This window comes from Ceraceosorus guamensis (genome assembly GCF_003144195.1).
Source record: "Ceraceosorus guamensis strain MCA 4658 unplaced genomic scaffold IE81scaffold_10, whole genome shotgun sequence".
NCBI classification, from domain to species: Eukaryota; Fungi; Basidiomycota; class Exobasidiomycetes; order Ceraceosorales; family Ceraceosoraceae; genus Ceraceosorus; species Ceraceosorus guamensis.
The window spans coordinates 159,463-186,130 of record NW_020290005.1 but is presented as its reverse complement, the minus strand read 5'-3'; the positions used below and the strand labels follow the sequence as shown (position 1 = coordinate 186,130).

Here is a 26,668-nt window from a genome sequence, read left to right as displayed (position 1 = left end):
ACGTCTCGCGTGGAGCGGGGCGCATCCCGGATGGCTTGCCTTTTTGCCTTCTTTACCTTTTGATTCGCATTGCCCGTTTGACAGTGCCATACCTTGGGCTAGCTCCTATGGCCTTGTCAGCTCTGGCCTGCGACGTTGAGTGGAGAAAGTTGTGACCGTCAATGAGGCTTGAGGGGGCGAGCAACCCGTCGACTTTACACAATGTCACGGTTTCGTTTCCGCGCCTGCCCAAAGCATTTGCGCGCGCGTGTCGCGGATGCAAAGGCCACGAATGGCCATCCACACTTATTCACACTCAAGACTTGAGCTATCAGCTTAGCCGATCGATTCAGTGACGCAGTTCGTGTATTGCCAGCGTCATATCTGCAGGCACTCAAAGGTCAGTCTGAGTGCTCCCGCTGCAAGAGACAAGAACGCTGCTCTGCATCAATACCATATGATTAGCGTGTGGCGGCTGATCCAGCTTGAGCCTGGAAAGCTGTAGACTTGGGCACGTCCATCTGCTGCAGATACGACCTCACCCACGCGTCTCGCTTCTCAGGCACAAAATCAAACGCTCGATATCTGGCATCGTTCTGACGTGATTGGCGCAAGATGAAGCACGCGTGAGCCAAAGACAAGATGATAGACTCCATCGGTCGGCGTGATCGGCATACGCACCTGCAAGGTTGCATGCACCTCCTCCAAATCTACGCTGCCGGCCATCTTCAACAGGCTGGGAACATCGTCGTCCTCATCTGCGGCGTCAGTCGCGTCGGTGTCCTGTCCCGCAGCTATCATGCGTTGTCTCTCGGCTCTCAAAGCGCCCCAAAAGGAGATGAAACTCGACTCTGCAGTGGAGCAGAAATGGTGACGTCAGTCTAAAGCAATTTTGTGTTGGAACACTTAACTGCTCGGAACTCGCCAACCAGCGCGCAAACTCACCCTTGAGCATCTTGTCAAAGTCTCTGCGAGCATCGTTGTGCCTTTGGTCGTTCCATCGCTCAAACATCTCTTCAAGTCGGAGCCCGCGCTGCTCTTCCTCTTTGAGCCATTCGCCTAGGCCGCCCTTCTCCATATCCTCATCATCGCGTACCAAAGGTAACGCGATTCGCTTCGCCGTATCGAGCTGTGGGGCATGCTTTTCGAACACGCGATGCAAAGCGGCAAGCTTGCGCGATTGTAACTTGTCCAGATGCGCTCGAAAGAGGTCCTCCTTTTCTCGTTGCTGGAGTGAATGAGAACGGAAGCGGGCATCGGAGCTGAGATCGAATCGAGCTGATGACCAGCTTGTATGAGGATTGGTCACCGCGTCCACCAGCAATTGCGAGAATGCTACGACACTGAATGCCGACGGAAGGGCTTCAGTCACCAAGCGATCCGGATTCAAGCCTACATGTCCACTCACCTTTCCTCGTGACTGGTCGCTTGGATGGTGCGCTGATTCTGTTGTTCCAACTTTGCTCGCTCTCTTCGGACCCGATCTTCCCGTTCGCGAAGTGCAGTTGCCGCATCCCTCTTCTTCGTCGCAGATTCTTCTGACTCTTTCGTCTGACCCTTTTCACGACCGGCGCTACTCAGCTCCCCCTTGACCCACTTGGCAAATAGATCAGCTCTGCGACTGGATGATGCGACAGCTTCGTATCGAGCATCGGTGTCCAGCCCGGGTTGACGTTTCGCTTTGCTCCATGCCTCGCTGCACTGCTGCGGATCCGATGTGCTGCTAAGCCCTTGCTCCGCCCTATTAAGCCTTGCCTCCAAAAGGTGCACAAAGTCTTGCTCCGCCTTTTCTGCAGCGGCTCGTTTCCCTAATGCCAGGCAAGGGGTAAGGGTCAGCGCTTTCAGCACGGGACAGACCCCTTGGCGCAAATCACTCACGCTCTCCGAGCTCCCTCAACCACTTTTTGAACTCCTTCTCGCGTTCCGCATCATTTCTGCCAAACGCGAAGAAGCTCCTCCCCTTTTTGTGCTCCTTACGGAAGTCTTCCCACTTTGTCCTGGTCGACGTGACCGAGCTTTGCAGCAACGCTCGATAAGTTTCAAGAGCACCATTTGGCTCTTGACGCTCACGGGCGTGGCCATTGTTGGCTGTGTGTGTGGAAGCGCTCGCATTGGCTGTAATTTGTTCGGGCTCATCGCTCGCGACTGTGGAGAGCTTTCTTGCTCCGCTCGGTCCCGCTTTCCTCTTCTCCCTCAATCTCAATTTGCACCATTCATTGAACGCGTCTTGTCTATCTCGAAGGCTTGTCAACCTTCCATAGTCGGTCAGATGGACGAACTTGACGAGCTCTTTGTCCCAGGGTGCCATCGGATTGATCTCATTGGCTGTCCCGTTCAAGGATGTCAGCATGAGCATGAACAGAGCCTTGCTCTCTTCGTGGGAGAGCTGAGGCGGAGGATTGTATGCGCCTGGCGGAGGAGGAAATATGTTCGGGGGTTGTGGGCCTTGATTCTGTAAGAAGCCTGGTGGAGGACCACCAGGATAGGACAGGGGCGGCGGCGGTCCTGTATACCCACCTGGAGGCGGTGGCGGCATGGATGGAGGCGGTCCCGTATACGGTCCAGATGGAGGTGGACCAAGCGGCGGCCCATGGGTGGGTGTCGCCACCTCTTCGCTGGCCTCGGCTTCAGCTTCGGCCGCCATCTCAGCTGCCACTCGTCTTTGCCACGCTTCTTCATCCTCGTCCTCCGATTCTTCGCCTGGCTCATGGTCCGCATATGATTCAGCGACATCGCGGCGCTCCAATTTGGCCTTCTTCGTCGCTGCAGCATCACTCTCATCTGCGGGGGCAGCGAGCAACTCGTCCGCATCTACCCCACCTACATCCTCGTCTTCGTCGTCCAGCTCTTCTCCGCGTTTTCTCTTCCCTGCATCTCTGAGTTCCTTCTCCTTAGCTTCTTGCTCCTTCCGCAATCGCTGCTCTTCTTCCGGTTGGACGCGTTGTTGCGCTTCTATGCGCTCCCTCTCCTCGTCTGCAGCCTTTTCCTCGGCTTCTCTCGCTTCCTCTTCAGCCTTGCGTCTCCTCTCTACTTGTGCTCTACGTTCTTCTTCTTCTCGCTCGTCCATAGCTTTGACAGCATCTTTGATCTCGTCCGGCACTGTCCACTCAGACCTTGCCGACTCTGGATGCGAGTAGAAGACGTTGTCGTGGGTGGTGGTCACCTTGATCCATCCTTCTGTGCCGGGGATGGGTTGCTTCACTTTGGGCTTCTCTTTCTTCTTCTTCTCTACTACGGGGGACTGCTGCGCGACGGCACTGGTGGAGGTATCTTGAACAAACGACGAAGTTTGGAGAGGTGGAGGCGGTCCGGCGTAGCCGCCTGGCGGCGCTGGGCGGTGGTATGTGGATGTGCGAGTGGACGCATTGTACCAGTACGGCTGGCCCGTTGGTGATACATGCTCCGTCCAGCCGGCTGGCAGCGGCAAGGCCATTGTAGCAGCTCCAGGGAGGTTTGCGGTCGCCAAGACTCGTCAATCGATGCTTATCTGCGCAGGCAGCCAGACGAAAGTTGGCGAGGGCACGAAGAAAGCGCCGCCAAAAGCTCCCGCTTGGGCCGATGATGGCTGTTTCCTTCTGCCTGTGGTGCTTTAAAGCCCATCCTTGCAAGAATGCCAAATCTTGACTTGCAGACCAAGCTTCAGGTCCTCCACCTGAACGAGCACGTGACATTGACGGCCCGCCAAGATCGCAGCTAGGGTTGCGCGGCTGCTGCTTGACCGCAAATTTGAGTGCGACGCAGCCGTGCACATACACATAGCTGCTGCTGCATCGTCAAGTGCTGTCTGTTGCCGAGCTCTGGAGCGTGCACAGGTCGATCGATCGAGCGAGAGCATGACAGCTCTTGCGATGCGAGTCATGAAGCGGTGAGGTGGTCTTGATGGGTGTGAGCTGCTCCCCGCCTTCTGGCTTCTCACCACAACAACGTACAAAAGCATCGCCCTGTTCAATGCCACGAGAGCACAATCAAGGCACATTTTCTCTGCTCGCCTCCAACATTTACGGAGTCCAGATCTCGCGTCCTTCGCCATCGATCCGGCCAAGTCTGCCGGCGACGTCGCGGGAGGGCAAGCTGGCTATCATACAGGATTGACGACTTCGAGGGTACGAACATGTCAGAGTGAGTCAGACATGCCGTATCTGCCCAACATTGTTATGGCTGAGTCAGTTGTCTCTATCTTCATCATGTTCGTAGGCGTCAGGGCTCCGAAACGCCGCAAGGGTCTGATCGGCCCTCTTTGCCAGCGGGCTCGTCGGCGACCATTATCGTTCCGATGCCCGTAGCATCTTCAAGTTCGGCATCAGGCTCTGGACGGACTGCCGAAGATGCTATGCCAGGCTTGGGCGAGGCTCTGCCTGGTCTGCTAAGTGCCATGACCGGGTCGGGCAGCGCAAACGGGTCATCAACACCGCGCGCTTCTGGCTCAGAATTGCCCAGCTCGATTCCTATGGCTCTTCCTTTGCCTTCTGGATCCAGAACTTTAGATCCCTCAGGCGGCCTGTCTGAGCCCTCGGGGAGCAGTATGAGCCCTTTGGCAGCTCTACTTGGCGGTCCTGGTCTCGGCGGCTCTAGCTTGATGGATCCATACGGTAGCAACGATATGGACATGGCTCTGGATCTACCGCTTCCTCCTTCCATGAGCATCCTGTCGCGGACTTCGCAAAAGGGCAAAGCAAAGGATAAGGAAGCGAAGAAACCTAGTCCTGAGGATGAGGAGGCCTTGGCTAAGATCTACGAGGGTTTCGACTTTGAAGAGTTGTGGAAGAAGCTGAGCGAAGCGCTTGACAGGCTCAAAGGGGACGCTGGAGCTGCGCAGGTGCTTTTGCCGCTGATAGAGGTACGTCTCGTTGAAAGGATCGTAGATGAAATAGGCAAGTGCGTGCGTGTCTTGAGAGTTCCCAAGCTGAGATGCTCCTCGCGTTGCGTGCAGAGTCTGATGGTGATTTCGAAACATGTGGCCACGCCCGAGTCTGCCGCAGTGGTGGAAGCGAGAGCAGCAGCGGGATCAGCGGCGGTCTCAGCTCGAGGGTCTGTGTCTCCTACCTTGGAGCGACCCTCGGCCCTCTCTCGCACAAAGCGAGAAGTGCTGCGGGACAACTTCTTCTCCTTCACCGAGAGGCATCGCAAGATCCTCAATGTCATGGTGCGGCAGAACCCTACCCTGATGTCGGGAAGCTTCTCGTTGCTCGTCAATAATCCCAAGGTGCTGGATTTCGACAACAAGAGGAATTACTTCTCTCAGCAGTTGCAGAAGGGTAGGAGGGAGCACATGACGCCTTTGAGCTTAAGTGTGCGCAGACAGTACGTTTTTGAGGACAGCTTCTGGTTCTTTAGACGACATTCTGGAACCGAGATCAAGCATGGCAAGCTTAACGTGCGCTTCTACAACGAGGAAGGCATCGATGCGGGTGGTGTTACCAGAGAATGGTTCCAAGTGCTTGCCAGGGCGATGTTCAATCCGGACTATGCACTCTTTGCCCCTTGCGCGGCTGACCGGACGACGTATCAGCCAAATCGCATGAGCGCAGTCAATCCGGACCACCTGGCGTTTTTCACTTTCATAGGCCGAGTCATTGGTAAAGCCATCTACGACGGAAGGTTACTGGACGCCTACTTTACTCGATCGTTCTACAAGCACATCCTTAACAAGCCAGTGGACTATCGGGATTTGGAGAGCGTCGATCCTGAATACTACAAAAGTCTGGAATGGATGCTAGAGAATGACATTACGGATATCTTGGACTTGAACTTTTCAGTTGATGCGGACGATTTCGGCGAGACGAAGCAGATCGAATTGAAGGAGGGAGGTGCAGCTATTCCCGTGACCGAGGCGAACAAGGTGGAATACGTGAGACTCGTGACAGAGCAGCGCCTCACGCTGTCCATTCGCAAGCAGGTGTGTACAGATTCACGCAATGAAGCAGACGCTTCTCATTGCAGCTCGCTGATGAGCTCTCGCTTTGCAGATTGACGCTTTCTTGCAAGGTTTCAACGAGATTATTCCGCCTGAGCTGATTCGTATCTTCAGCGAACAAGAGCTGGAGCTCCTCATTTCGGGTCTTCCAGACATAGATGTGGACGCTTGGAAGAACAACACGGACCTTCACGGATACACGAACAGCGATGCTGTTATCCAGTGGTGGTGGCGAGCTGTCAGGTCTTTTGATCAGACCGAAAAAGCCAAATTGCTGCAGTTCATCACTGGTACTAGCAAAGTACCATTGGAGGGCTTCGCTCACTTGCAAGGTGTCCAGGGCACCCAGAAATTCAACATACACAAAGCATATGGTGCAGATAGGTTACCTGCAGCCCACACTTGGTGAGCGGGAGTGCACAGTCACAAAATCTGCCAATCCTGCTGAGCGCTGACTTTCTCCCGCCCCTTACTGCCAATTCGTCAGCTTCAATCAGCTTGATCTGCCTCAGTACGATAGCTACGAAAAGCTCAGATCTCAGCTGCTTGTCGCCATGAACGAAGGCGGAGAGGGCTTCGGCTTCGCATGAGTACTCTGGGCCATCAGCCGCATTCATTCCAATGCGGCAGGGATATGGCTGAAAGATATAGGGCGCAATAAAGATGCATTGAATGGCATCGCCGCCAAAGATGGGCTTGTGTACATTTCGAGGAGGAGTCGTTCTATTGCCGTGAGAGTCCGGACGTTTGAAGATGTTACAGATGATGTGCTTTGATGGGGATGGGCGTGCAGTGTGCCGAGACAGGCGTCGGATCGCCAGCTGGAAAGAAGGAAGAGTGGAGCAAGCGCATGCTCGAAAGCCAGGTATACCTGGCTTTGATGCGAGCCGGATACTGCGCCGCGGAGCGTCAGATGTTTCCGCCTTTTGTCACGCGTGACAGGTCGTTTTGGGAATCGATCGTCGCAGTTCGCATGGCGTCGATCCAAGCTTCGCACGAGGTCTGAGGCCCAGCGGATGAGCTCAGATACCTTGCATGAGCCAGGATGGGCAGTCGACGTAATGTGCGACCTGACGTGCCCTGCATGAGAGTCGCGCGGGACTTTTTAGCCTCCGAAAGGTTTAGGAAGCATCCTTGCGAATTGACTCACCTCGCACAAGCATGATAATTCCCACAGCTTTAGGCTGGACAGCTTGTTCGGACTCTGCTCTGTCCGACCCAATGCGGCTTCGGACCTGAGTGATGCTGCCGTGCGCCAATCCACTAACTCCTGCAACGCGAGATGAAGATCATGGTGAGCTTGCGTAGCAGCGAACGAGATCGAAAGAGGCGCTGAATCGCATCTTCTGACTCACAAGCTGTTGAATCATTCCCACACGCATGAGCTCTGTCAAGCAAGACTGCAAAATCCAGTAGACTGCCTGCGGCGGCGGTAATCCGACGAACGCCTTAATGTCTGCCCTGTCGATGAACGCATTATCTGCAAGAGGCAAGGAGTGATTGAGAGAAGTGATCTCCATACTTTCACGCATCTGCGGCCGGCTTACCTATCGCTTCGCTGATATTGCTAGTCGTCATGACAAGCACATTTTTCCGGTGCTTCAGCTTGTCCAGTTGTGTGAGCAAGGCGTTGACCACTCTCAACGCGTCGCTCGGTTCGCTACCGCCCATGGATGCGCTCCGTGACGCTGTCAGACTTTCGACCTCATCTTTACGGCCACGTGGATCCAAGACAGCAATCAGAATACATCGACTTGCCGTGATGCAGCCTACACCTCGGACGCACCTATCAAAATGACCACAAAGCCATCCTCATCCTCGACCATCTCGGTGACCATGCTGAACAATCTCTGCACCAACTTGCCGCTTTCCGAGAACCATTTCGAGAACAGCGAATGCGAATTGATCTCTACGAGCTTGCCGTGGGTATACCTGCGCGAGGAATGCGGCCCATGAGTGAGCCTCTCATACGACTGTCTGAATATTTCGGCGCTCGTACTGACCGCTCTGACAGACGAATCGCGAGCTTCTGCGCCAAAGCTCGACAAAGCGTCGTTTTCCCTGTAGCAGAGGACAAATCAGCCGACAGTCTTGCATGAGGGAGCGGATGAGCGCTCACCTGTGCCTGGCGGACCATGCAGAAGCACGACCCTGAATGAGCGCAGTAGGAGTGGGTCATTGAGCACCTCGATGGTGAAAGATGAGTGTCAAAGCAGGCTCACCGATTCCATGCAACGATGTTCAGATCCACATTCGCGTCAGAGAAGCGCAACGTGGTGGCGATGTAGTTCAGCAGGCGTAGCTTGATGTCGTCCCCGTAGATCAAGCTGCATTTTACGGTGCAAAGCTTTAGCCAATTATGCTTTGGGTTCAAGAAGCATTCACACGTGCCAGTTCCAGCCTCGCAATCCTAGCCCGTGAGCGCCCAGTCGCCAAAGCTGTGTCCGCAGCTTGCCGACCTCTACGCACCTCTGCCACACTCCCTCTAGTGTCCTACTCGGCAGCTCCAACACCGAAGCGGCAACGACTTCCTCTTCCCCTTCCTCGCCATTGTTTGCCGAAAACTCCTCCATCGAGTCTGCTGGAGCGGGTTGATAGACGTATATTTGCGGCTGGGCATACTGGAGCGAGACGATGGAGGAGGGTACGGCTGACGGCCGGTGGGAGCGGCAAAGTGATAGCATAAGCCAGAGAACAGGTATCGGCAACGCAGAGACCAGCCTCTCGCCGTGCACTTGTGCTTCCCACACCACCCTTCCATCCATCCACTCACCGCATTCACCCACCCTCACAAGGTCTAAATGCTGCCTGAGCAAAGGCACGCTCTGCCATCCTTCCAACGTCGTCTCGCTCTCCAGACTAGCTACGTTCGAATCGAGATAAGAAAGCAGAGCTTGCTTGATGCTGTCCGCCCTCATCGTCGAGTTCTGCGATAATCTGGCTTCGATATGGACATGGGGTCTATGCTGCTGCTCGCGCACGCCATTGGTCGATGTTGTCGCCAGCATCTTGGCTTGCATCTGATGTGACTCGAGAAGCGTCGGGAATTCCAAAATTTTTTTATCGATCGACGGCCAATACAATGCCTGCAATTGCTGATGTAAAGGACCACGATCAGGTCTTTTGCGGCGCGATCGATGTTCAGTGGTAAGCAATCAAGTGATCAAGTCAATCGTGATCGCAGTTCAGAGCGTCCCTCGCATTAACGAACGCAGCAGCAAACCGTCCGAAGTCAAAAAGCCATGCGGAGGCGGCGTGTATGATGCACGCGTTGCAGCGAATGCCAACGCTGGGCTCGCTGCTACGTGAGCTGCGTGTGGAAAAGCTTCGCGTGTTTGGTGAGACGCGTCGAGCGCGAAAAGTCGCGCGACCCTTGCATGCTTGCAGGCGCACGAATCGCACTCGATCAAAATGAGCACCGCCATGCATGCACAAGATCAACACTCGACGCTTGCGGCTTTTGAACATTCTTGCCTCCGAAGTCGAGGGTGGAGAGGTCAAAGACAGCAGTCAACCACGTACCTACACTCGTCACTGCTAGCTAGACGGATGCTGAGGGGCACCGATGCAGCCTCAGATGTAACAGCGAGAATCTTATGGAGCATAGTTACGAGAAGCTCCGGATAAGGTAAGGTTAAGAGTGTCATCAGGGCGAGATCGTTACACGGAAGTGAGAACAGGTATGGGTTCGTCATGCATGCAGGAGCCAAATGGTGGAGGGCGGCGTCGTGAGGAGATAGTGTCTGCAATGTGTGAGACGAGGGGGGTTTTGGGCGCAAATTGAGACTTCTCGCTCATTGCTGAACGAAGTCGGCAATATCGTTGAGCAGCTGCTTCTGGTACCGTGTAGCCGCTTTGCCCATGCCCAAGAACATGGCAGCGATGGCCTCCGCGTGCCCTAGCTGCCTATAAGCTCGAAGTCTGACGCTTCCTACCCCGCAGCCCACCAGAAGCGTCTTGAGCAGAGTGGACTGGGACACATCCACCACGCTGTCTTTACCACCGTGTATCAGCAGGATCTTGGGTGGGAACAAGCTAGCGTCCACAATATTCTTTGCAGCGTAGATCAAGTGCGCTGGGGAATGCAGCTAAAGGCAGTGGTGCCCAGCAGAGCGTATTGTTTGAGTAAGCTCACCAGAGTCCTTGTCGACCACACTTCCGCACTCACTAGGCAAGCTGTGTGACTGGGGCCGCACGCCCTTCTGAGCACGCTCAGGTGCTCAATGCCACGATCAGACTGTATGACAAGGAATGGAGGGTCATGCTTATTATGGAAGTCGGGCCTTTGGAAGACAGCATGCTTGACTGATGTACTCACCTCATTTCTGAAACCCTTGATAACATCGCTGACCCCAGAGACGAGGATGAGACCGGCAATGGGAGGGATGGCGACATCTGGGGAGTAGATTTCCACTCTGCGCAATCCGTTGGGTATGGACGCCTCTGCATTTGCCAGCGACTGTTCTCGACCGACCGCGTGCTGTTGGGCGTTCATGGGTGAAGAGCTGATGCCTGCGCTCGGGAACGTGACTTCGCCGCTGCTCGCCCCACTGCGTGAAGCGCTCGGCGTGCCGAGACTCCCCAGCTGAGATGCGAGGCGTGCTGTCCCGCCTGCAGCAGAGGACTCTCCCATCACTGCCCCCGGGGGCAGATCGTCACCATCCGCCGGTTCGTCGACCCAAGCCGTCTCGGCCTGAGCGTCCTCTGCCGGAGCGTTCTGAGCCTGCTCATTCAGGCGGTAGGTGCGTCGCTGCTGAGCCCGGCCCGAAGGGCTCCCCGCAGAAGGTCCGAAGCTTTCATCTTCATCCGAAGCGTTGCCGTCCCATCTCATCATTCCCCTCTTCTCCATCTCGCGTTCAAACGCTCTCTCCATGTGACCCTCACGACTCAAGACCACGGCCTCCTGAGCTAGAGTGAGCAGCGCCAAATGGGCGCTGAGCCCGTGTCCCATCAAATGAATGCGAGAAGGATCACCGCCGTAGCGGGCGCACGACTCTCCTACCCATCGAAGAACCAAGCGCAAGTCGATGACAGACGCACGCATACGCGCAGCTGGAAAGTACGACTGTGAAAGGCGGGGAAACATCAGTCGACGACCCTTCGCCTTTCTTCTCCAAGGCTCGGCGCTCATATGCTTACAATGTCTGGGACTACTACGCAGTAGCCCATCCGTCGAAAACGAAGAGCGAGCTGCAAGTACGTTTTCTGACGACGAGGAGATCTCTATCAGCTGACGCGATCAGGTGCCAGCGCGCCGTAGTGTATGCATGACTTACTCGTTTGTTCGTCCACGTAAGCGGCGGAATGGTCGGCGGCACAAACACGATGACGGGTGCTCCCCGCATCCTGGCTGCTCCGTTCAGGCTTTCCTCGACGGGTGGTGGAATCGCATCCGCGAAGAGTGTGCTATGCTTCCGGGTGCGTAAAGTCTGAGCCGCAGTAGCTCCTTGTGCAGCTGAGCCACTTGTGGCATGCGAGGGTGGAAGGTAGACATCGAGACGCATGCCAGGTGTCTGGGAGCCATAGTCGATGCCTTCCCTGCAGCGCCGTCGGAGCACAACTTCAGCAGGCGTAAATGCAAGCAGAGTATGATGCGTAATCAACTCACTTGACGATACCCTCTGCACCTTTGGAGCCAAGCACCATGACGCGACGATAGCTCCAGTCTAGCACTGCTGGGATGACGACCGTGACAGCAGTCGTGGCGTATTGAAAGGCGGCCCAGTTGACCTTCAGGCATCTCATGGGGCTGTACGGCAAGAAGGGCAGGTAGCTCGAAGCTGAGATGCTTGCCGGTGGATCGGCTTGAGCAAGCAGCAAGTAGGAGAACCACGCTATCGAGTAGAGGAGGAGAACGGACAAGAGCAGAAAGAGGGGAATGGTGCTGAGGGGCGAACAGACATTCACGAGAGTCAGAGCAGGAACCCGAATTTGCGCAACATGGCTGCTAGACTCACATGATGCCCACAAACGGGACTGCCAAGATCATCAATGGGAGCAATCGAAACCTGCGATAAGCAGGACCGTCACACGCCTCGCGCCTAATTGCCAAAGAAAGCCTCACCTGCGCAGAGAAGTCCCAAGAAGGGCCACAGAGGAACGCCGAAGAGGATGGTGGGCACCAACACAATCCTGAGAAAGGAGGCCACCAGGCGCGAAATGCGCGATTGTGTTCGTGGCATGATGGCGCTGATAGGAAGGGTGCCAGGAACGCTCGGCCCGTGGCAAGCTGACAATCAGGCTGTCTGTCAACCAATTGAAAGACGTAGAGAACCCGCAAGATGAATGGCCGAGGCCACTCGAATGGGTTGTTGTCTATGCTGAGGCTGGCGTCGTGAGCGAAAGGTGAATGGGTTAAGACCGGCTCAGTCAAGCATGTGAGGGGCGCTCCATCCAACACCGGAGATCATTATGAAGCTAATGTCAGGTCAAGTGGAATGGTATGCGAGAAGTGTCGGTAGTGCGGAGAGTGACAGTGCTACAGAAGAGTTGTGCACTGGAAAGCGGTGAGGAGCAACGTTGAATGCGCGAGATGTTGGTTTCGAACTTTCAGCTTGCCTACGAGGGTGTCGTTGGCGGGTGCCAGTCGTGAGTCTTGAGTGTCAGTGTTGAGTGGTGCGTACAGCGGTAGTCGTTAGTCTGCAGCAGTCTGAGTGTCGCCTGCCTGTCTATCGAGCGAGCTCAAAATCCAAGACGCGATCTCATGCTGTGCAGCGCGCGTCTTGCGGGCTGCCTGCTGTTGTGTTGCATGCAGCACCATGCATGCATGCACCCGGCGTGAGCAGCAGATGAGAGAGGCGCTCGCTCGCTCGCGCCTTGCATCGCGTCGAATCGGACGCGGCCGTTTTCGCACGGAGCATGCTGTGCACTCACGCACGCCACTCGAGTCGCGGATATATAGCTATACAAGCACCCACCCAGCAATCGTGAATGGTGAATCAAGATTGCATCCGTTATTCACACTCACATTCAATTCAAGATCAGCATTTACGCTTCATGGCAGACAAGCGGGGCAGGGGCGTGCATGCAGGGACTTTTACTTGAATCGCTCCGGATACCTTTTGAGATGTGCGAATTGGCGTGTAAAATAGAGCGTCACGACACTGCTGACGACCCCTTGCAGCAGCAGCAGCAGCAGCGCTCGCGGGTCTGCTCTTCGCAAAGCCGTCTCGCCGCGTCGACAAGCTTGTTTGCTGCTCATCGCTCTAGCTTGCCCAACCGAGGCCCTGCACACGATGCGAAGGTCACCGACAAGATTATGACCACAAGCAAGCCTCGGTACACTACCTCACCCGAAGACGCTCGACTTTGTCATCGAGATGATGTGAGATGGGCAGAGAATGGCACTCGGCAGCCGAGAACATTTAATTCGTGGTGGATGCGTGTGACGAGGGCGCGCGTGTGTCAGGAGGGCGGGAGAGTCAGTCAGACCTCCACCATGCAGCAGCAGCATCGTGCACGCTCCCCTCGATTCACATTCAAGATTCGCGCCGTTGGTGCCATGCACGCACGCAGGCACGCAAGCACGCACGCGATCCCAGCCACGACAGTCGAGTCGTGAGTCTGAATGCCATGAATCGCGCTGAACGCCGTGCATCCATCCATCCATTCGGATTCGCCGTGCATCCATCCATCCAGACCCATCCGCAATCCACCGCTCTGACGATTGCCTTCCAAAAACCGCGCTGCACGCCTCTGTGTTCGATTGCTGATCGACGCCACTCGCGACTTGCCATCGCTCAGTCGAGTCAGGCGCGGTGGTCTGCCTCCTAAGTCCGGGACTGTGACTCGCCCAAGTCAGGAACGCATTGCAGCTGAGCCCGCTGATCAACCTTCCAAGGCGCGATCGACTCAGCACCAGATCGAGTCAGCAGGTCATCCTCCCGTTTCGCACCGGCTGGCTGCATTCAGACTGTTCACAATTGAGCCGTCCTCAATTCCTCAGCCACTCCATCTCATTCGCCGCCGCCGCCGCCACCACCACCACCACCACCACCACCACCACCACCACATCCATCCTGATTCGTCCAGCCGCGAGCCTGTAATACGACACCATGTCAAGCCTGCTGCAGAACGTGCTGACTGCCCGACTCGGCTCTGTCACCGGTGCAGAGGCAAGCTCCACTTCAAGCCAAGATGCGGCAGTGCCCAACGGGCAGGCGCTGGATGAGTGGGAAGCGGTAGAGTCGGGTCCATCGGACGACGAATTGATTGGAGTTGCGAGCGCACCAGGCACGCCGCATATCTCGAGGCCCTCTTCCCCTGGCGGAAGTAGCGCTGCTGCTCTTCATCATTTGACGCTCGCCGCGGCTGAGAATACCGCGAGTGCGAGCAGTGTGCCCAAAAAGGCGAGCTCGCTCAGATCGGAGCCTTTCACTAGAATCAAACACAAAAGCAAGACGGATCCTCTTCGAGCACTTCCAGGTGTGGTGAGTTGAGCCATTGTCATACCTGCACCTGTGATGCCCAAATGGATCTGACCGACCGATTCCACTCCTCACGCCCCGCCTAGATCTCGCAACGGATCTTCTTGTCGCTGCCAGTGCAGGCTTTGAGGTCGTGCTCACTCGTGTGCAGGAGATGGAGAAGATCAGCTACATTGAATTATTGCTGGTACCGCATCGTCCAATCCCAATCAATGCAAGGCGATTCGACTCCGAGCGGGCCAAGCAGCACTCTTCTCGACGTGGTCAACTCCACCTCTACAGGCGCGGGAGCGCGTTGGACGCGTCGAGAGAGCAAAGTGGACTGGTTGACCTCTTACGGCAAGCAAAAGCAGAGAGAGGCGCGAGACGAAGCGAGGTACGGATCAAGTTCGGGCAACAGTTCGGGCTACGCCACTCCCAGTCGAAGTCAAAGATTGGCAGATGCGGGCATTCAGACGGCAAAGGACAGGAACGAGGAACGTTGGCAGGCAGAAGAGAATTCGGAGTGGAGCAAACAAGACATGAGAGATTATTACAAGAATCAGGGAAGTAGGGGTGGGAAGCTCAGAGGCAAATCTGGAAAGGGTGGAGCAAAGACGGGATCGGCTAATGATGGAGGGCTATGGGAATGATTGCAGACCATTCGCCACCCTGCCCTCTACCGGGCCCCGCTCCGCCCGCGATTTCGCTCATCTTGTCACAGTCCGACGCTTCTTGCCTCCTTCATGCCACCACCTCTTCATCCTGTACCCCTATCTGTATGCACGTGTCTTGACCTAGTGCCACTGCCCATCGCCTGTATGATCTGGATCTCGGAATACGCAATATGGATGTGACGGATGGTATCATTTCAATCTTGCTGACAAAAAGCGCACCACCTGGAAGGTAATGGAATGAGTACAAGTACATGGGCCAGGCTGAAGTGGGAGCTTTGCAGCAAGCGGAGATCCGAATCGAACACCAAAAAAGTCAAGGTAAAATCCTCTTGATCAACGCATCGTACTCTTCGTCCTTGAGCTTCTCGAAGCGAGGACCCAGGAAAGCAGGACTTGGGCCTCCTCCTCCTCCTCCTCCTCCTCCTCCGCTGCTGGCATGTGAATCTTGACCTGCGCTAGTCAAGACGGTGGATTGAGAGGAAGCATGGTACAGCTTGGCGCTGGACTGCGAAGACGCTGCGCTTTGCGAGGCCATCTTCATGAAGGTGGACCGCTCCGCTCGATAGATTCTGCGCGTATGCGTGCATGCGTGGTCGATCAGAGTGTGATGTGTCAGAAGCTGGAGTTCTAGGCGATAGGCAAGCACGAACGGACCGAGCTTGAGGGGCTGTTTGTGGGCCACATCGCTCGACGATTTTCAAATGCCGTCTCTCACCTGAACAGCTCGGCATGAGCCACTTGTCCCTCCGTCATATTGTCGAGAACCTTGCGCTTGAAGATGGACTTGATGAAAGAGAGGACGTGGGAGAGGAAATCTTGTCGAGGTCTCCAGCTTGGGAAACGCGACGCCAAGAGGAGGCGACGTGTGCTTGGCTGTTCGATGTGGAGAAGCGCGACGGGAAATTGATGTGCGGTCATGGAGATGAGGATCGGCATCAGCATCAGCGTCGGCATCAGCATCAATGTCAGACGAGTCAAGAGTCAAGGTGAAAGCAAATGCGCAATTGAGGTTCGCATGTACTCGACACTCGACTCACATCGACCAGAGGATGAGCGCAAGACTCGTCGATCGTCACCTCTGGTGCTCTATTCGCGCTCACGTATCGGATTTGAAATCTAAAGATGGCGCCGGCATAGTAGCCCTTGTGTACAAAGAGCACGCCATTGTATATTGTCGGGTTGGTCGTAGGACTCAAGTAGAGGCCCGATGGGACATTGGCCGGTTGACGTAGTTGGGCGCTGCGACACGAGTGTGAGTACAGGTGAATGGTCAGAATGAGCTCTGCTTCCGCTGCAGAGCGGATTGACACAGACAAAATTCGACCCACAATTGAAGAGCAGCGTCGTGAGAGAGCAGCGCGGAGGTGGGAGGTGCTTCTGGTGCCCTTTGCGACGGATCTTTCGAAGCCGCGAATCCAAAGCTCATCTTCGCTGTACGTCGCCTACTTCACACCGGCTTGCACGCGGATATTGCGGTCGTGATGGAGAGCCAGCTGTAGTAGGAGGAATCGTGAATGAAGATGACAGCACAGCTTGATCATGACTTTCCGAGCTTTGGGTGGCTCGTTCGCCTACCAGCACGTGACAGCATCAAGTGCTACGCGCGCGCGCCCTATGGCATGCAACCGCCAGGGCGCTCGCGTCCAGGCGCACGCGACGCGCACGCATCGTGAGTCAAAGTCACACAACAGTCACAACAGTCGTGAGTCTCGAGTATAGTGCATGGTGAAGCTGGGCAGATGATGGCCAAGCTTCTGATGAGCGTTGCCTAGGACACGCTCAAACTTCCCTGCCAACACCATCCATTTATCTCATTAGAAGCCATCTTGTCATCCAAATCATACACAATCAAGATTGAATCCTCAGCCTTTCTTCGAACACGTTTTTTTGATGATCAGTGCACAGCTGGACCACAAGCCTAGGACGGGATGACCTCCGCACTTTCTCGCAGCACAGGCTCAGGCTCAGGCGCAGGAGCAGGAGCAGGACAGAGTGCGCTCGGAGGAGGTGGAGGATCAGGAACAAACGAAAGAGCTTGGGTGAATCCCTATCATGGCCATAGAGCCTTATCAGAGCAAGAGGCAGAGGTGCTGGGCGAGTACGCTAGGCTTGCAGAGACCATCAAGAGGGTGAGTGCATCTGTTGCAGACGGAGGCCAGAGAGAATGAGGATGGGGACGATGGCGCCGAAGTACAGCGAGGCGGCGAGACGCGTGGAGAGAGGGTGGCTCGAAGAAAGGTGGGTGGGGGGGAAAAAGGACACATGGAGGGACTGGGAGATGCGCGCGGGCAGGGGAGAGACGTCGATGATAGTACTGACCGTGTCTCGAGAGGTCAGACAGTCTGCGTGCAATTGGCCGCATACAATTCGCCACGAGTGTGTCACGGGCATGCATCACTTCAACGACGCGGTGTTGGTGGATTGAACCAAGAACGATGGGCTGAGCTCGCACTCGCTTCTGCTGCCATCAACCAACAGATCACAGCTCTCTCCTATCCACTCTCTTCAAACGCAAAACACGCAGATCTGCTGATGCAACTGCGAGTCTTGGAACGCAAAATGGGACTCGTCCTCACGCTCTTCAAAGCTAGCGTGTGGGCCTTGGTGGTGGAACAGCAAGACAGGGCAGAGGAGGAGGAAAGAAGAGCTGCGTACGAGGAGCAAGAAAGAGCAACTGGCCGTACCGATGGCCATTATGGCTCTGGTACGCACGGACAGGCAGAGGATGAGACGTTGAGATCATGAGACCTCGCAGTCCGAATGCTGGTCTAGGCATACGCATGGGCAGACTTCGTATGGGCAGACTTCACGAACTGCACCCGGGTCGCGGAGCTCTCATTAACGCCTTTCCATTCATGCATTGTGGTGATGATGCGTCCAGGCTTGACGCTTCTCGTCACTTGAAAGTTTTGCGTGATAAGCAATCACTCAGTGTACAACAGACGATCAGAATATCACGGCTCAGGTATCGACTTTGATTGGTTTGGCATGTTACAGTGTGGGTGACTAGCTCTTCTACATTGGCTGTGTTGGCTCATATGGTAGTGTACAGGAACGCGCTGCTGAGGACTGAGCGCAGTGCTTCGAAGCAGTGGGCAAGGACTCGGCCAGCATGCGTTAGCAGGAGTGCCAAGCAGCAAACGGTATCAGAAGTCGCATCAAGCGCTGCGCTCGATCTTGTGAGCCTACTCGTGTACTTCTCCCTCCTCGCTCTCTTCGCTGACGATGTTGCTTCCCTGAGCTTTCGCAGCCCAATAGTCCGCCACCTGCTTTTTCTGTGCAGCTTTGTCCCGCATCTGTGCGATCCTGTGTCCACCCTTAATGGAGGTCGTTGTCACCGACGCAGCTGTTGCGGTCCCTTTCGCTGTTCCAGCTATAGAGATGCCTCTTTGTGGGATGGACGCTGTCAGTGTCGCTCGCGATTGCGATGTTGGGTGCTCATCCAAGGAATGCATCGAAGCGTCCGAGTCGCTCTCGCTGTTCCTCTCTACGTATTCCCGTCGGTCTGCTCGGGCCTTTCGCAGCCCCTTGGTGCTGTGCTCTGCGTAACGGGAGTCTTGCTCATCGTCACCTTCCGTCTGACGTCTTTGCGATCGTGACGCGGACTCATCTGTGGCAACGCGACGCCGCTTTGCTCCAGACTGGTCTTTGAAGCTCGAGCCCTGTCTCGCTCCGCTTTGAGATCCAAAACTAAAGCCTTGAGATTCTGCCAGCTCTGCTTCATCGACGGCAGAAAGCTCCTCTTCCTCGCTGGTGTCTCCATCTCCCCTCGATATTGCGGCGGTTCCTCTCGATGCGCGTGAAGTCAGATGATTGGCGGCATTCACAGCACTTCGCATCCGATCCTCGAATTCTGAGGACACTTCACTGGGCCCGTCCACGATGACGATTGGCGCGTCTCTTGTGCCCTGGCGAAGCGTGCCATAGGCAGTCGAAGATCCTGCTGTGGTGCCTTGGCCACCTCGTCTAGATTGTGACGGCACTTCCCGAGGTGGCGTGCTGGCGAATGCTTTACGATCCCGCTTGACTCCTGCGCTTGTCCCTGCTGGCATTTGAGACCGCTCTTCATTTCCTCGGTGTGGAGGAGCAGGTATAGACCGCGAGAGAGGCGGGGGAGCGTCATCAGGCGGTGGTCGAGATCTGGGCGGTGGGGGAGAGGCAGGGCGTGGATCCTCTGGCGGCGGAGGCGGTCTGCCGAGCTTATAATGCAATTCGCCGGAGTGATACATGGCTTCGATCTGGATCAGGGCCAAGAAGGGTTGTTCAACTGATGAAACGATCTAATCGCATTTCCGGTTGCGGTGTGCCTCTTCGTCACCACTCACCTTTTCTCTTGCCCTAGTAGTTTCATGCGAAATGCCAAAAATGTTTCCCAGAAGACTGTGGGAATGGCTGACCGGCGCCCCGACCGCTGCATTTTGCATGAGAGCAGCTCTAGCTTCGTCATCCTCGTCAAAGGGAGCATGCTGTGCTCCATCCTGAGCGTTTGGATCCGACATGACGTTGGCGCGCTGACATAGGGCACCCGACAGAATATCAAATGCGCCCTTCATGGCTAGCCGAACCGCCTGAATTTGAAACGTGCCGCGCGAAATGTCGTTTGCTTACGATGTAATCAGGTGGCAGACTATCGCCTTTCAGTATCTTCGCAGTGCATGCTCGAGCGGCAACTGCCAATCGTTACTCACAAGCGTCCAAAGGATCTTCGATGGCCAGCATGTAAGGTTTGCCGGTGCTGACAAATGCGTGCCGTTTCTTTTCAAAGTAGTGACCCTGACCGCGCACAGAGATGCCGACCGTGTGGTAGTTGAAGGTCTTGCCGTACAGCTCCAAGAATTCGAGCAATAGGACACCCAGATTCTTCGCAGGGTCCAGTTCTCCTCGTTGCACCTTGGGATGCATCTGCGTATCAGATTGCGCACTTGCAACGTAAGCTACTGATTGGTCACGCAGAATTGGAGCCTCAAATGTCGGCTTACCTGCAAATGACTGATCACAAGGCAAATGACGCTGTAGCTGCCCAGTCCGCCATTGAATACCTCGCTCATGCCCCTCTGATTCAAGAGCAGCTTCACCGCTAGAATGAGTGGTCTCAAGCTTGGCTGTTTTCTCAGCCAGGCGGAAACCCACTTTGCGGCAGCCAAACCGTTGCTTTGATTGATGCTGATGTCGACTTTGTACTTGGCATGGACGCAAGTGAATTTGACGATGGGCACTTTAGCTTTCGAAATGACTGCCAGGTCCACAACCAAGTTTGCGCGGCGTAAGAGCGCTGCAATCTTGTTCAGGGTTCTTGTACGGTGCTCATTCTCCATGGAGCGACTTATCACAACCAGATCAATGTCCCTGATGTTGAATCATCGAAAATTTATCAGTAGACACTCTAGATCCTGAGTCGTTGGAAACAGATCGAGCCGTAGGCCTAACGAGTGGGCGAGCACTCACCCTTCAGGCATGTACAGTCGTGTGTCGTGACTTCCGAACGACAGCACCTCGGCATCGCGCCACTGCGAGCAGATCGCGTTCCTAATCAATTGGATCACCATCGCGCGGCAGTCGTGTTCCCAGGAGGTCGGCGAGATCCACCGCTCAAAAGCTTCCAACTCGCGGTGTAGCCTAATGCAAAAGAAGAGCAGATGGGTCAGGTGACGGATAGCACTACCGCAAAGGCCCTCGATGCCTAGTGGGATTGCATGCAACTCACATTTCGGTGGGATGCCAACAACTGTCCCAGTCGACGTCCAGAGCCCAAGGGGTGGCTCTAGCCATGCTTCTCATCCTCTCTCGCTTTGTAAGGCCATCATCCATGGCCATTTCTTCGAAGGTCCTCCTCCTACTTTGCGGCTGTATGCGGCCTGGGCCTAGAGCGGGTGGTGATCGCCTACGGTCACCCCTTACTCGGTCCCGCGATGCTCCATTCCTCTGAGCCCCTGCAAGCGTACCAGGACCGTTCGAAGGACCCGCAGTCGATGTGTGGCGGCCATTGACATCTTTTCTTCGACCGACACCTCTTTCGTCCACAGCACCGTGTGGCGTTTGTTCCTCGCCGTCATCGTCATCAAAATCGAAGCCTATGTAATCTTGTCCGCTGATGAACGAGTTGGACTGGTTCCCGGCCGTTGCTGAGGTCGCCATGGCATTATCGAGACCGGAGGTGGAGGCTGCCGTGGGCGACATCTTGCTCTGTGGTGTGGAAAGAGCTGAAGAGCTTGTTGGGCAGCCCTAGCTGGTGCGCCTCCGGTGAGACGATGGATTGACTTTGCCCGCGCCCGCGCCGAGCTCCAAATCGACCCCAAGAGCGCCACAGTCTGCTTCGAGCAAGAAGCCAAGAGTCAAGATGCTGCTTCGCAAAGGCGTTCGAACGGTAAGCTGCCGAGCGACTAGACACCCCAAGCAAGGATGAGGAATCGTGAGTGTTGCAGACCAGAGCAGACCTTGGCAATCCCTTGAACGCGAAGTCGTGAGTCTTGGTGCTGGCCCACGGACCCATGCTGCATGCGTCATCTCGCTATCCATGCAACCAGCATGGCGTGCACATCTGGAATATTTTGTGCTGGTGATGCCCGCGGCGTTGTTCCTTTCGCACGAGAGATGCGTGCATGATGAATCGCGATTTTGTGAATGACTCGCCCGTGCGGGCATCGCTCGCTCGCTCGCTCGTGTGAGATCATCTGCTCGCTGCTGCTGCTGATGCAGCTAGACGGCCAGTGGTCCGCGCGACCGCGGCCGAACGCTTCTACTTCCTCTTCATCATACCGAAGCTCGTGTACATGAGGCCCTCTAACGCATTGGGATAGATACCTTATCTCGCAGCTCAATACGCTGTGCTACACTCCTCACTCGAAGGCTCGCACACCTCTGCCGCGTTGAAAATCAAGTTGCCGGGCCTGGAGCATCTGATCCGCCGAGGCCGCTCCTAACAGGACAACAAGTCACAGAGTTTTTTTTTTTCCGCCGCATCTTGAAGAATCTGGCGACGAAGTTAGTATAAAGTCTTGGAACACTACACACACGCTTCGGTCGTCCTCCATCATGTCATCTATCTTGCCTACTAGCGCAAGCCTGCTCTCGAAGCACTCGTCCTCCTGTGCAAGACGGACTATCTTCACATCTGCTAAAGCGCCGCTAGTCAGCCTGAAGAGAACAATGGCGCCTGCCCTGGATCTGGGCGGCTCTTCCGCATCCGTTTCGCAAGCGAGGCTCAAGTCGACAACGACGACGACGACGGGGCCAGCAGGAAAGATTGAAGCAGCGCAAGATCCCATGACCGGCGAGTCATTGGGCTCGAGCCGACCACTAGATGCATCAGCTCTGATCCTCGAAAGGACCAAGAGCGCCAAAAAGCCGCCTCCTTCGCACGAGCTTGTGTTCGGCCACTGCTTCTCCGATCATATGCTGACCGTGGACTGGTCTAGCTCAAAAGGCTGGTCGAGCCCCAAAATCCAACCCTACGGCCCCTTCACCCTGGATCCCTCCAGCGTCATCTTCCACTATGCGCCCAGCTTGTTTGAGGGCATGAAGGCCTACAAAGATGTGAATGGCGAAGTGAGGTTATTCAGGCCCGATATGAACATGAAGCGCATGAACACGAGCGCCGAAAGGTTGGCTTTGCCTGTGAGTTTATAGAGCTGCGCTGCGCAGCTTGCTTATTCGAAGGAGCGTCGACGCGAGCATATGCGCTCACATCTCCTCCGACTTGGGCAGACGTTCTCGCATGGTGATCTGATTAAGCTCATCGCGACACTGGTGGATCTCGATAGCTCTTGGATTCCTTCAGAGCCCGGCCACAGCTTGTACATTCGACCAGCCTTGATTGGTACGCAAGCAGCTCTTGGCGTTCACCCTACGACAGATGCTCGGCTTTTCGTGATCAGCAGCCCTGTCGGTCCCTACTACAAGACTGGCTTCAAGCCTGTCGCTCTAGAAGCGGATCCGAGCAAGGTTAGGGCTTGGCCAGGCGGCACGGGCAACTACAAGCTTGGAGGCAACTACGCGCCGGGCATTAGACCGCAAATGGAGGCTGCGACGCGCGGCTACCAGCAAAACCTTTGGTTGTTCGGTGATGAGCACTGGCTGACGGAGGTCGGCACGATGAACCTCTTCGTTGCGCTCAGACAGAGCGATGGCAGTGAGTCGCACAGATGCGGTTCCACGCGTCTTTAGGCAAGTGATGCCTCTGCATCTGTACCCTGACCTTGCCCTGCATTCGTTTCTCAGGCGTGGAGCTTGTGACACCGCCCTTGAACGGAATGATCTTGCCGGGCGTGACGCGAGACTCGATTCTGGGTTTGGCAAGGGAGCACAGCTCTGGCTCAACACAGCCTCTGGAGGGTGTAGCAAAGGAACTGAAAGTGTCAGAGCGAGAGATCAACATGGCCGAGATTCAAAAGGCTGCCTCTGAAGGAGCCTTGCTGGAAATTTTTGGTGCTGGTACAGCAGCTGTCGTCTCGCCCGTAGACAGAATCGGATACATGGGCAAAGATGTGCACATCCCGGTGGGACCTAGCGGAGCGGGACCTATCGCTAAGGCGATGCTGGAACGCATCAACGACATTCAGCTCGGTAGGATCGAGCATCCCTGGAGCGTGCGCGTCAAGGACATCGTCGACAACGAGGTCTGATGTGCGGGACTTTCCGGATGCGTAGCTCTGAGGGGAGGGGCAACCAATCTCACACATTCCCAAACGTCACCCTAACAATGCTGTGAAAACGACGTCAACTGCACGCGTCTAGATTCAATTGACAATGAGAATCACAAGCAAAAATGTCGGAGCTGTACGAGGTGGATTTTGACACCGCTGAGGCTATGAGTGTCCTTGTCCATAGCTCGCAAGACTTTTGAAATAACTTTGTTCTATGGTGCTTTACACCATCCCAATGTGGAAGGTTCCACATGCGATCTCCCAGAGCTGCCGTTGAGCCTTGGTGGTCAGTCAACAAGTCGAGTAGGCGCCCGGCGTGGCCTAGCGCTTGTTTTGAGGGGCATTGTTGCTGCCCATTCTTATTTCTCCTGTTTCGGGAGCCCCATGCCAAGTCTAGATCTGAACTTCAAAGGGGTGAGGACGAATTCGACGGCGACGGTTTGGGTTGGAGGATTCGCTAGCTAGCCCAGATGGTCCATATGCTGCAAATGAGGGAAGGTAGCTACGTGAAGACTCACGACTCTTCGAATCTTGAACGCGTGCAGCGCCGCGGTCAAAAAGTCAAGCCACCTTTGCTCCTGCGTGCGCAACGAGTTCGGAATCAAAAAGTGTTACAACACCGACCCTTGCTGTTGTCTCCCGGCCGGGGGCGCGTGATGAGTGCTGTAGCTAGGCGCAAACCAAATGTGAACAAGAACGCCTTGCTCCGGCTTGGCGCCCAGGGTCTTGGAAGCCGACCAGCAGGACGTTGTGGCCTTGCTTGGCCCGCACACCACCAGCTTGATGAATCAGTGAATGGTAGTCACAGTGTGAATTTGCAAACCGGCGCTCAATTTTGACCAGTCCCTCCAAGTCGAGGTGTCTTTATATTCTGTTTCGCAAACGAAGGCGACTCTTATATATGGGATATCTTCTGCTCGAGCATTCTGGGCCGTGCAGAGTAATCTGGCACATCTGAATTAAGAGATCGCGGCACTCACACTCGTGACCTCAACATAGCGATCGCCGACGCGGGGCGGGATCTTGGCTCTTGCATGCATGTCAACCACCGCCACGATTCACCGCGCGCTTCTTCTGGTGTTTCCCCCGCCGCATTCGTGATTGCTACACAACTTATTAATTGCCTCGTATCGGCTGACTCGAGCCGCGCATACGCATATCGCTTGATTGATTGAGACTCATACTCGCTCTGCACGACGGTGTTCATGTGTCCCCTCCCACTTTCTTTCGAAACATGCTGCTGATGAGGATGTTGAGCGCCCCTTTGACCGCACCCCTACTCTGACCATGCCTGGCATCCTCAAAGCTGCATGCTGGGTACGCCAAACCTTCAGCGCGGCCTCCGAGCTTCTTGGAAAGGATCTTAGCGCCACGCAAGCTGGGTGAGCATATGTAAACGCGCTGCATCTCTGCCCATTCCGAAGCGGGAGCAGTGGAAGAGTCAGACGCATATACCCACGGCTGTAGCAGATACACTTACAACATGCATGCGCAGAAGGGCAGAGCGGCTTGCTGATGATGGCCGTCAGCAGACCGAATCTGCTGCAGCAGCATGCAGCGGCCGGCCTGCGCTCGAACCTCCGCCGTATATAGCGGCAGGGCCTCTTATGCATGGCTTGCATCCAGCTGTAGCGTGTGCACGGGTCGATCAAGTTCGCAGCAACTCATGCACTGCAACAGAAGGGGACCTTCACTCGTGCATCCGAACATGCTCCGTGCTCGGAGCAGCAGGAATTCATGCTGCCATGGGCATCGCACCACACCGCACATGCCACGTGCAGGATCAGATGCTGCTGCTGTATGCAGGCACGCCGCGGAACTCTCAGCAGCGCCAGTAACGAGACAGGCGAGGCGCTCAATGTTGAATCCGACGTTTCGTATACTGTAATTGCTGCGGTTATTGCATGCTTAGTTGTTCGTGAGCATGCTGCTGACGAATCACGAATTGAATGTAGCGTGCTGAATCCACCACCTTTCCATGGAGAGATGCTGTGGTCAGCCAAAGGCTCGCGTGCTTTGCCTGCACGACTGGTCAGTCAACATGCAACTCCTCTCACCGCATCGACGGATCAAAGCAAGCGGCAAAATCTGATGCTTTAGATTCCAGCTTGCATTTTGATTGGGATTGACTCTTTCTGATCCAATCGGCCAGGCCCGTGTCGGAATGACCAGCGAAAGGGGTCAAATTGCTGCTGCTGCTGCTGCTGCTGCTGCTGTGCCCAGGTCATCACCTGCACACGGACCCCCAGCATGCGCGCGCCAAGCAGCAGCACTCTACCCTGCACGGGCAGAACTCCTCGCTTGAACAATGAGAGCCGCTGCGCCCGGTATGACATGCTCCATCCGATTCGCACTCCGACTGTTTGTCAAACACGCTCACACTCGCGACTCTTCTTTCTGACCTTCCCAACAGCATTTAGCGCCCTCTTGCCCGTTAGCTGTCGCAGTGGTCAGGGCGCGACGCCTCGCACCACGGGTTAGGTCAAGCTGTTTTTTTTTTTTTTTTGCGCTGCCTTTGATATTCCATTCAACTCAGCTCTAGAGCCAAACAGACAGCAGAGACGACACTCCGCTCAATCGGAACCCACGAGGCCTGGATCACGCAGATCGCAACATCACCCCTCCCATCGGCTAAGCCGCGCCTGGCAATTGATCGACTTCTGGTGCTGTGACTGACAAGTGTCCGCGATGTGACGGAACTCAGCGTGCAGTCTGTTGCCAAGGGTATAGCGTCACTTGTCATTGTGTCGTCCGCGGGTCCACAGGGCACTGAGGTGCATTTTCGTGCATTGGTGATTTCGCTGAACATGCCTTCAGGTGGCTGCATGAGGGGTAAGAAAGAAGACAGCGCGGAGGCACGACGTGTACGTCAGGGGAAGAGGGATTAAAAACGTTGGAAGTGACAGGGGAAGAGTCGTGAGTGGAAGCAAGGTCCAGTCAAAAGTGCATGGGGATCCACTCGTCCGGTGCCTATATGCCGCAAATCCGAATCTGCAATGTGGATGTGAACGTGTCCCGATTCAAATCGCGGATGTGCAGCACCGGTATGTA

General features: G+C 55.5%; 10 protein-coding genes across 10 annotated transcripts; 4 read left to right on the top strand and 6 right to left on the bottom strand.

Annotated features, from left to right (window-relative positions):
- Positions 1-193: 193 nt before the first annotated feature.
- IE81DRAFT_10411 (hypothetical protein) lies at positions 194-3,553 on the bottom strand. The gene is made up of 5 exons (XM_025510027.1): positions 1,858-3,553; positions 1,388-1,769; positions 925-1,322; positions 661-830; positions 194-575 (listed from the first exon to the last, which is right to left on the bottom strand). The coding sequence occupies exons 1-5, from the start codon at positions 3,410-3,412 to the stop codon at positions 441-443; spliced, it is 2,640 nt and encodes an 879-aa protein (XP_025371711.1). The 5' UTR covers positions 3,413-3,553; the 3' UTR covers positions 194-440.
- A 1,062-nt stretch (positions 3,554-4,615) lies between these two features.
- Positions 4,616-6,483, top strand: IE81DRAFT_287052 (HECT-domain-containing protein; the record flags this gene model as incomplete). Its single annotated transcript, XM_025511700.1, has 4 exons — positions 4,616-4,816; positions 4,910-5,875; positions 5,946-6,298; positions 6,381-6,483. The coding sequence occupies 4 exons, from the start codon at positions 4,616-4,618 to the stop codon at positions 6,481-6,483; spliced, it is 1,623 nt and encodes a 540-aa protein (XP_025371710.1).
- An 89-nt stretch (positions 6,484-6,572) lies between these two features.
- Positions 6,573-9,084, bottom strand: IE81DRAFT_321171 (P-loop containing nucleoside triphosphate hydrolase protein). The gene is made up of 10 exons (XM_025513257.1): positions 8,667-9,084; positions 8,363-8,543; positions 8,116-8,220; positions 8,013-8,044; positions 7,897-7,954; positions 7,680-7,825; positions 7,441-7,602; positions 7,249-7,373; positions 7,044-7,163; positions 6,573-6,973 (listed from the first exon to the last, which is right to left on the bottom strand). Exons 1-10 carry the CDS (start codon positions 8,899-8,901, stop codon positions 6,803-6,805), a joined length of 1,335 nt encoding a protein of 444 aa, XP_025371709.1. The 5' UTR covers positions 8,902-9,084; the 3' UTR covers positions 6,573-6,802.
- Positions 9,085-9,479: 395 nt separating this feature from the next.
- On the bottom strand, positions 9,480-12,513 carry IE81DRAFT_321170 (alpha/beta-hydrolase). The gene is made up of 8 exons (XM_025513256.1): positions 11,958-12,513; positions 11,851-11,869; positions 11,502-11,777; positions 11,170-11,431; positions 11,033-11,098; positions 10,212-10,958; positions 10,062-10,130; positions 9,480-9,981 (listed from the first exon to the last, which is right to left on the bottom strand). The coding sequence occupies exons 1-8, from the start codon at positions 12,073-12,075 to the stop codon at positions 9,688-9,690; spliced, it is 1,851 nt and encodes a 616-aa protein (XP_025371708.1). The 5' UTR covers positions 12,076-12,513; the 3' UTR covers positions 9,480-9,687.
- A 1,222-nt stretch (positions 12,514-13,735) lies between these two features.
- Positions 13,736-14,997, top strand: IE81DRAFT_10205 (hypothetical protein). Its single transcript, XM_025510017.1, has 2 exons — positions 13,736-14,322; positions 14,406-14,997. The coding sequence occupies exons 1-2, from the start codon at positions 13,948-13,950 to the stop codon at positions 14,949-14,951; spliced, it is 921 nt and encodes a 306-aa protein (XP_025371707.1). The 5' UTR covers positions 13,736-13,947; the 3' UTR covers positions 14,952-14,997.
- A 154-nt stretch (positions 14,998-15,151) lies between these two features.
- IE81DRAFT_321167 (hypothetical protein) lies at positions 15,152-16,471 on the bottom strand. The gene is made up of 4 exons (XM_025513255.1): positions 16,304-16,471; positions 16,013-16,214; positions 15,691-15,848; positions 15,152-15,544 (listed from the first exon to the last, which is right to left on the bottom strand). The coding sequence occupies exons 1-4, from the start codon at positions 16,399-16,401 to the stop codon at positions 15,289-15,291; spliced, it is 714 nt and encodes a 237-aa protein (XP_025371706.1). The 5' UTR covers positions 16,402-16,471; the 3' UTR covers positions 15,152-15,288.
- A 198-nt stretch (positions 16,472-16,669) lies between these two features.
- Positions 16,670-17,948, top strand: IE81DRAFT_321166 (hypothetical protein). Its single transcript, XM_025513254.1, has 2 exons — positions 16,670-17,104; positions 17,454-17,948. Exons 1-2 carry the CDS (start codon positions 16,904-16,906, stop codon positions 17,718-17,720), a joined length of 468 nt encoding a protein of 155 aa, XP_025371705.1. The 5' UTR covers positions 16,670-16,903; the 3' UTR covers positions 17,721-17,948.
- IE81DRAFT_10109 (hypothetical protein) lies at positions 17,916-19,281 on the bottom strand. Its single transcript, XM_025510007.1, has one exon. It carries the CDS (start codon positions 19,202-19,204, stop codon positions 18,161-18,163), a length of 1,044 nt encoding a protein of 347 aa, XP_025371704.1. The 5' UTR covers positions 19,205-19,281; the 3' UTR covers positions 17,916-18,160.
- On the bottom strand, positions 19,256-21,110 carry IE81DRAFT_286905 (Nucleotidyltransferase; the record flags this gene model as incomplete). Its single annotated transcript, XM_025511692.1, has 5 exons — positions 19,256-19,578; positions 19,664-19,877; positions 19,955-20,321; positions 20,421-20,591; positions 20,680-21,110. 5 exons carry the CDS (start codon positions 21,108-21,110, stop codon positions 19,256-19,258), a joined length of 1,506 nt encoding a protein of 501 aa, XP_025371703.1.
- Positions 21,111-21,727: 617 nt separating this feature from the next.
- On the top strand, positions 21,728-23,784 carry IE81DRAFT_321162 (hypothetical protein). Its single transcript, XM_025513253.1, has 3 exons — positions 21,728-22,589; positions 22,680-23,103; positions 23,193-23,784. The coding sequence occupies exons 1-3, from the start codon at positions 22,008-22,010 to the stop codon at positions 23,594-23,596; spliced, it is 1,410 nt and encodes a 469-aa protein (XP_025371702.1). The 5' UTR covers positions 21,728-22,007; the 3' UTR covers positions 23,597-23,784.
- Positions 23,785-26,668: the final 2,884 nt, after the last annotated feature.

Excerpts from the sequence above, each read along its gene's own strand:
- IE81DRAFT_10411 (XM_025510027.1), bottom strand. The coding sequence starts at position 3,412 with ATGGCCTTGCCGCTGCCAGCCGGCTGGACGGAGCATGTATCACCAACG. Across the intron at positions 1,323-1,387 it reads GCGACCAGTCACGAGGAAAG|TGTCGTAGCATTCTCGCAAT; the intron begins GTGAGTGGACAT and ends GTCGGCATTCAG. Across the intron at positions 576-660 it reads AGGTGCATGCAACCTTGCAG|AACGATGCCAGATATCGAGC; the intron begins GTGCGTATGCCG and ends CAATCACGTCAG.
- IE81DRAFT_321171 (XM_025513257.1), bottom strand. The coding sequence starts at position 8,901 with ATGCTGGCGACAACATCGACCAATGGCGTGCGCGAGCAGCAGCATAGA. Across the intron at positions 7,826-7,896 it reads GCGATTCGTCTGTCAGAGCG|GTATACCCACGGCAAGCTCG; the intron begins GTCAGTACGAGC and ends TTCCTCGCGCAG. Across the intron at positions 7,603-7,679 it reads CTTTGTGGTCATTTTGATAG|ATGAGGTCGAAAGTCTGACA; the intron begins GTGCGTCCGAGG and ends GTGGCCGTAAAG.
- IE81DRAFT_321170 (XM_025513256.1), bottom strand. The coding sequence starts at position 12,075 with ATGCCACGAACACAATCGCGCATTTCGCGCCTGGTGGCCTCCTTTCTC. Across the intron at positions 11,099-11,169 it reads TTACGTGGACGAACAAACGA|AAAACGTACTTGCAGCTCGC; the intron begins GTAAGTCATGCA and ends CCTCGTCGTCAG. Across the intron at positions 9,982-10,061 it reads CCAGTCACACAGCTTGCCTA|CTGCATTCCCCAGCGCACTT; the intron begins GTGAGTGCGGAA and ends CACTGCCTTTAG.
- IE81DRAFT_10205 (XM_025510017.1), top strand. The coding sequence starts at position 13,948 with ATGTCAAGCCTGCTGCAGAACGTGCTGACTGCCCGACTCGGCTCTGTC. Across the intron at positions 14,323-14,405 it reads TTCGAGCACTTCCAGGTGTG|ATCTCGCAACGGATCTTCTT; the intron begins GTGAGTTGAGCC and ends CGCCCCGCCTAG.
- IE81DRAFT_321167 (XM_025513255.1), bottom strand. The coding sequence starts at position 16,401 with ATGAGCTTTGGATTCGCGGCTTCGAAAGATCCGTCGCAAAGGGCACCA. Across the intron at positions 16,215-16,303 it reads CACGACGCTGCTCTTCAATT|CGCCCAACTACGTCAACCGG; the intron begins GTGGGTCGAATT and ends CTCGTGTCGCAG. Across the intron at positions 15,545-15,690 it reads GCTCATGCCGAGCTGTTCAG|AATCTATCGAGCGGAGCGGT; the intron begins GTGAGAGACGGC and ends GCATACGCGCAG.
- IE81DRAFT_321166 (XM_025513254.1), top strand. The coding sequence starts at position 16,904 with ATGACCTCCGCACTTTCTCGCAGCACAGGCTCAGGCTCAGGCGCAGGA. Across the intron at positions 17,105-17,453 it reads TTGCAGAGACCATCAAGAGG|ATCACAGCTCTCTCCTATCC; the intron begins GTGAGTGCATCT and ends ATCAACCAACAG.
- IE81DRAFT_10109 (XM_025510007.1), bottom strand. The coding sequence starts at position 19,204 with ATGTATCACTCCGGCGAATTGCATTATAAGCTCGGCAGACCGCCTCCG.
- IE81DRAFT_321162 (XM_025513253.1), top strand. The coding sequence starts at position 22,008 with ATGTCATCTATCTTGCCTACTAGCGCAAGCCTGCTCTCGAAGCACTCG. Across the intron at positions 22,590-22,679 it reads CCGAAAGGTTGGCTTTGCCT|ACGTTCTCGCATGGTGATCT; the intron begins GTGAGTTTATAG and ends CGACTTGGGCAG. Across the intron at positions 23,104-23,192 it reads GCTCAGACAGAGCGATGGCA|GCGTGGAGCTTGTGACACCG; the intron begins GTGAGTCGCACA and ends TTCGTTTCTCAG.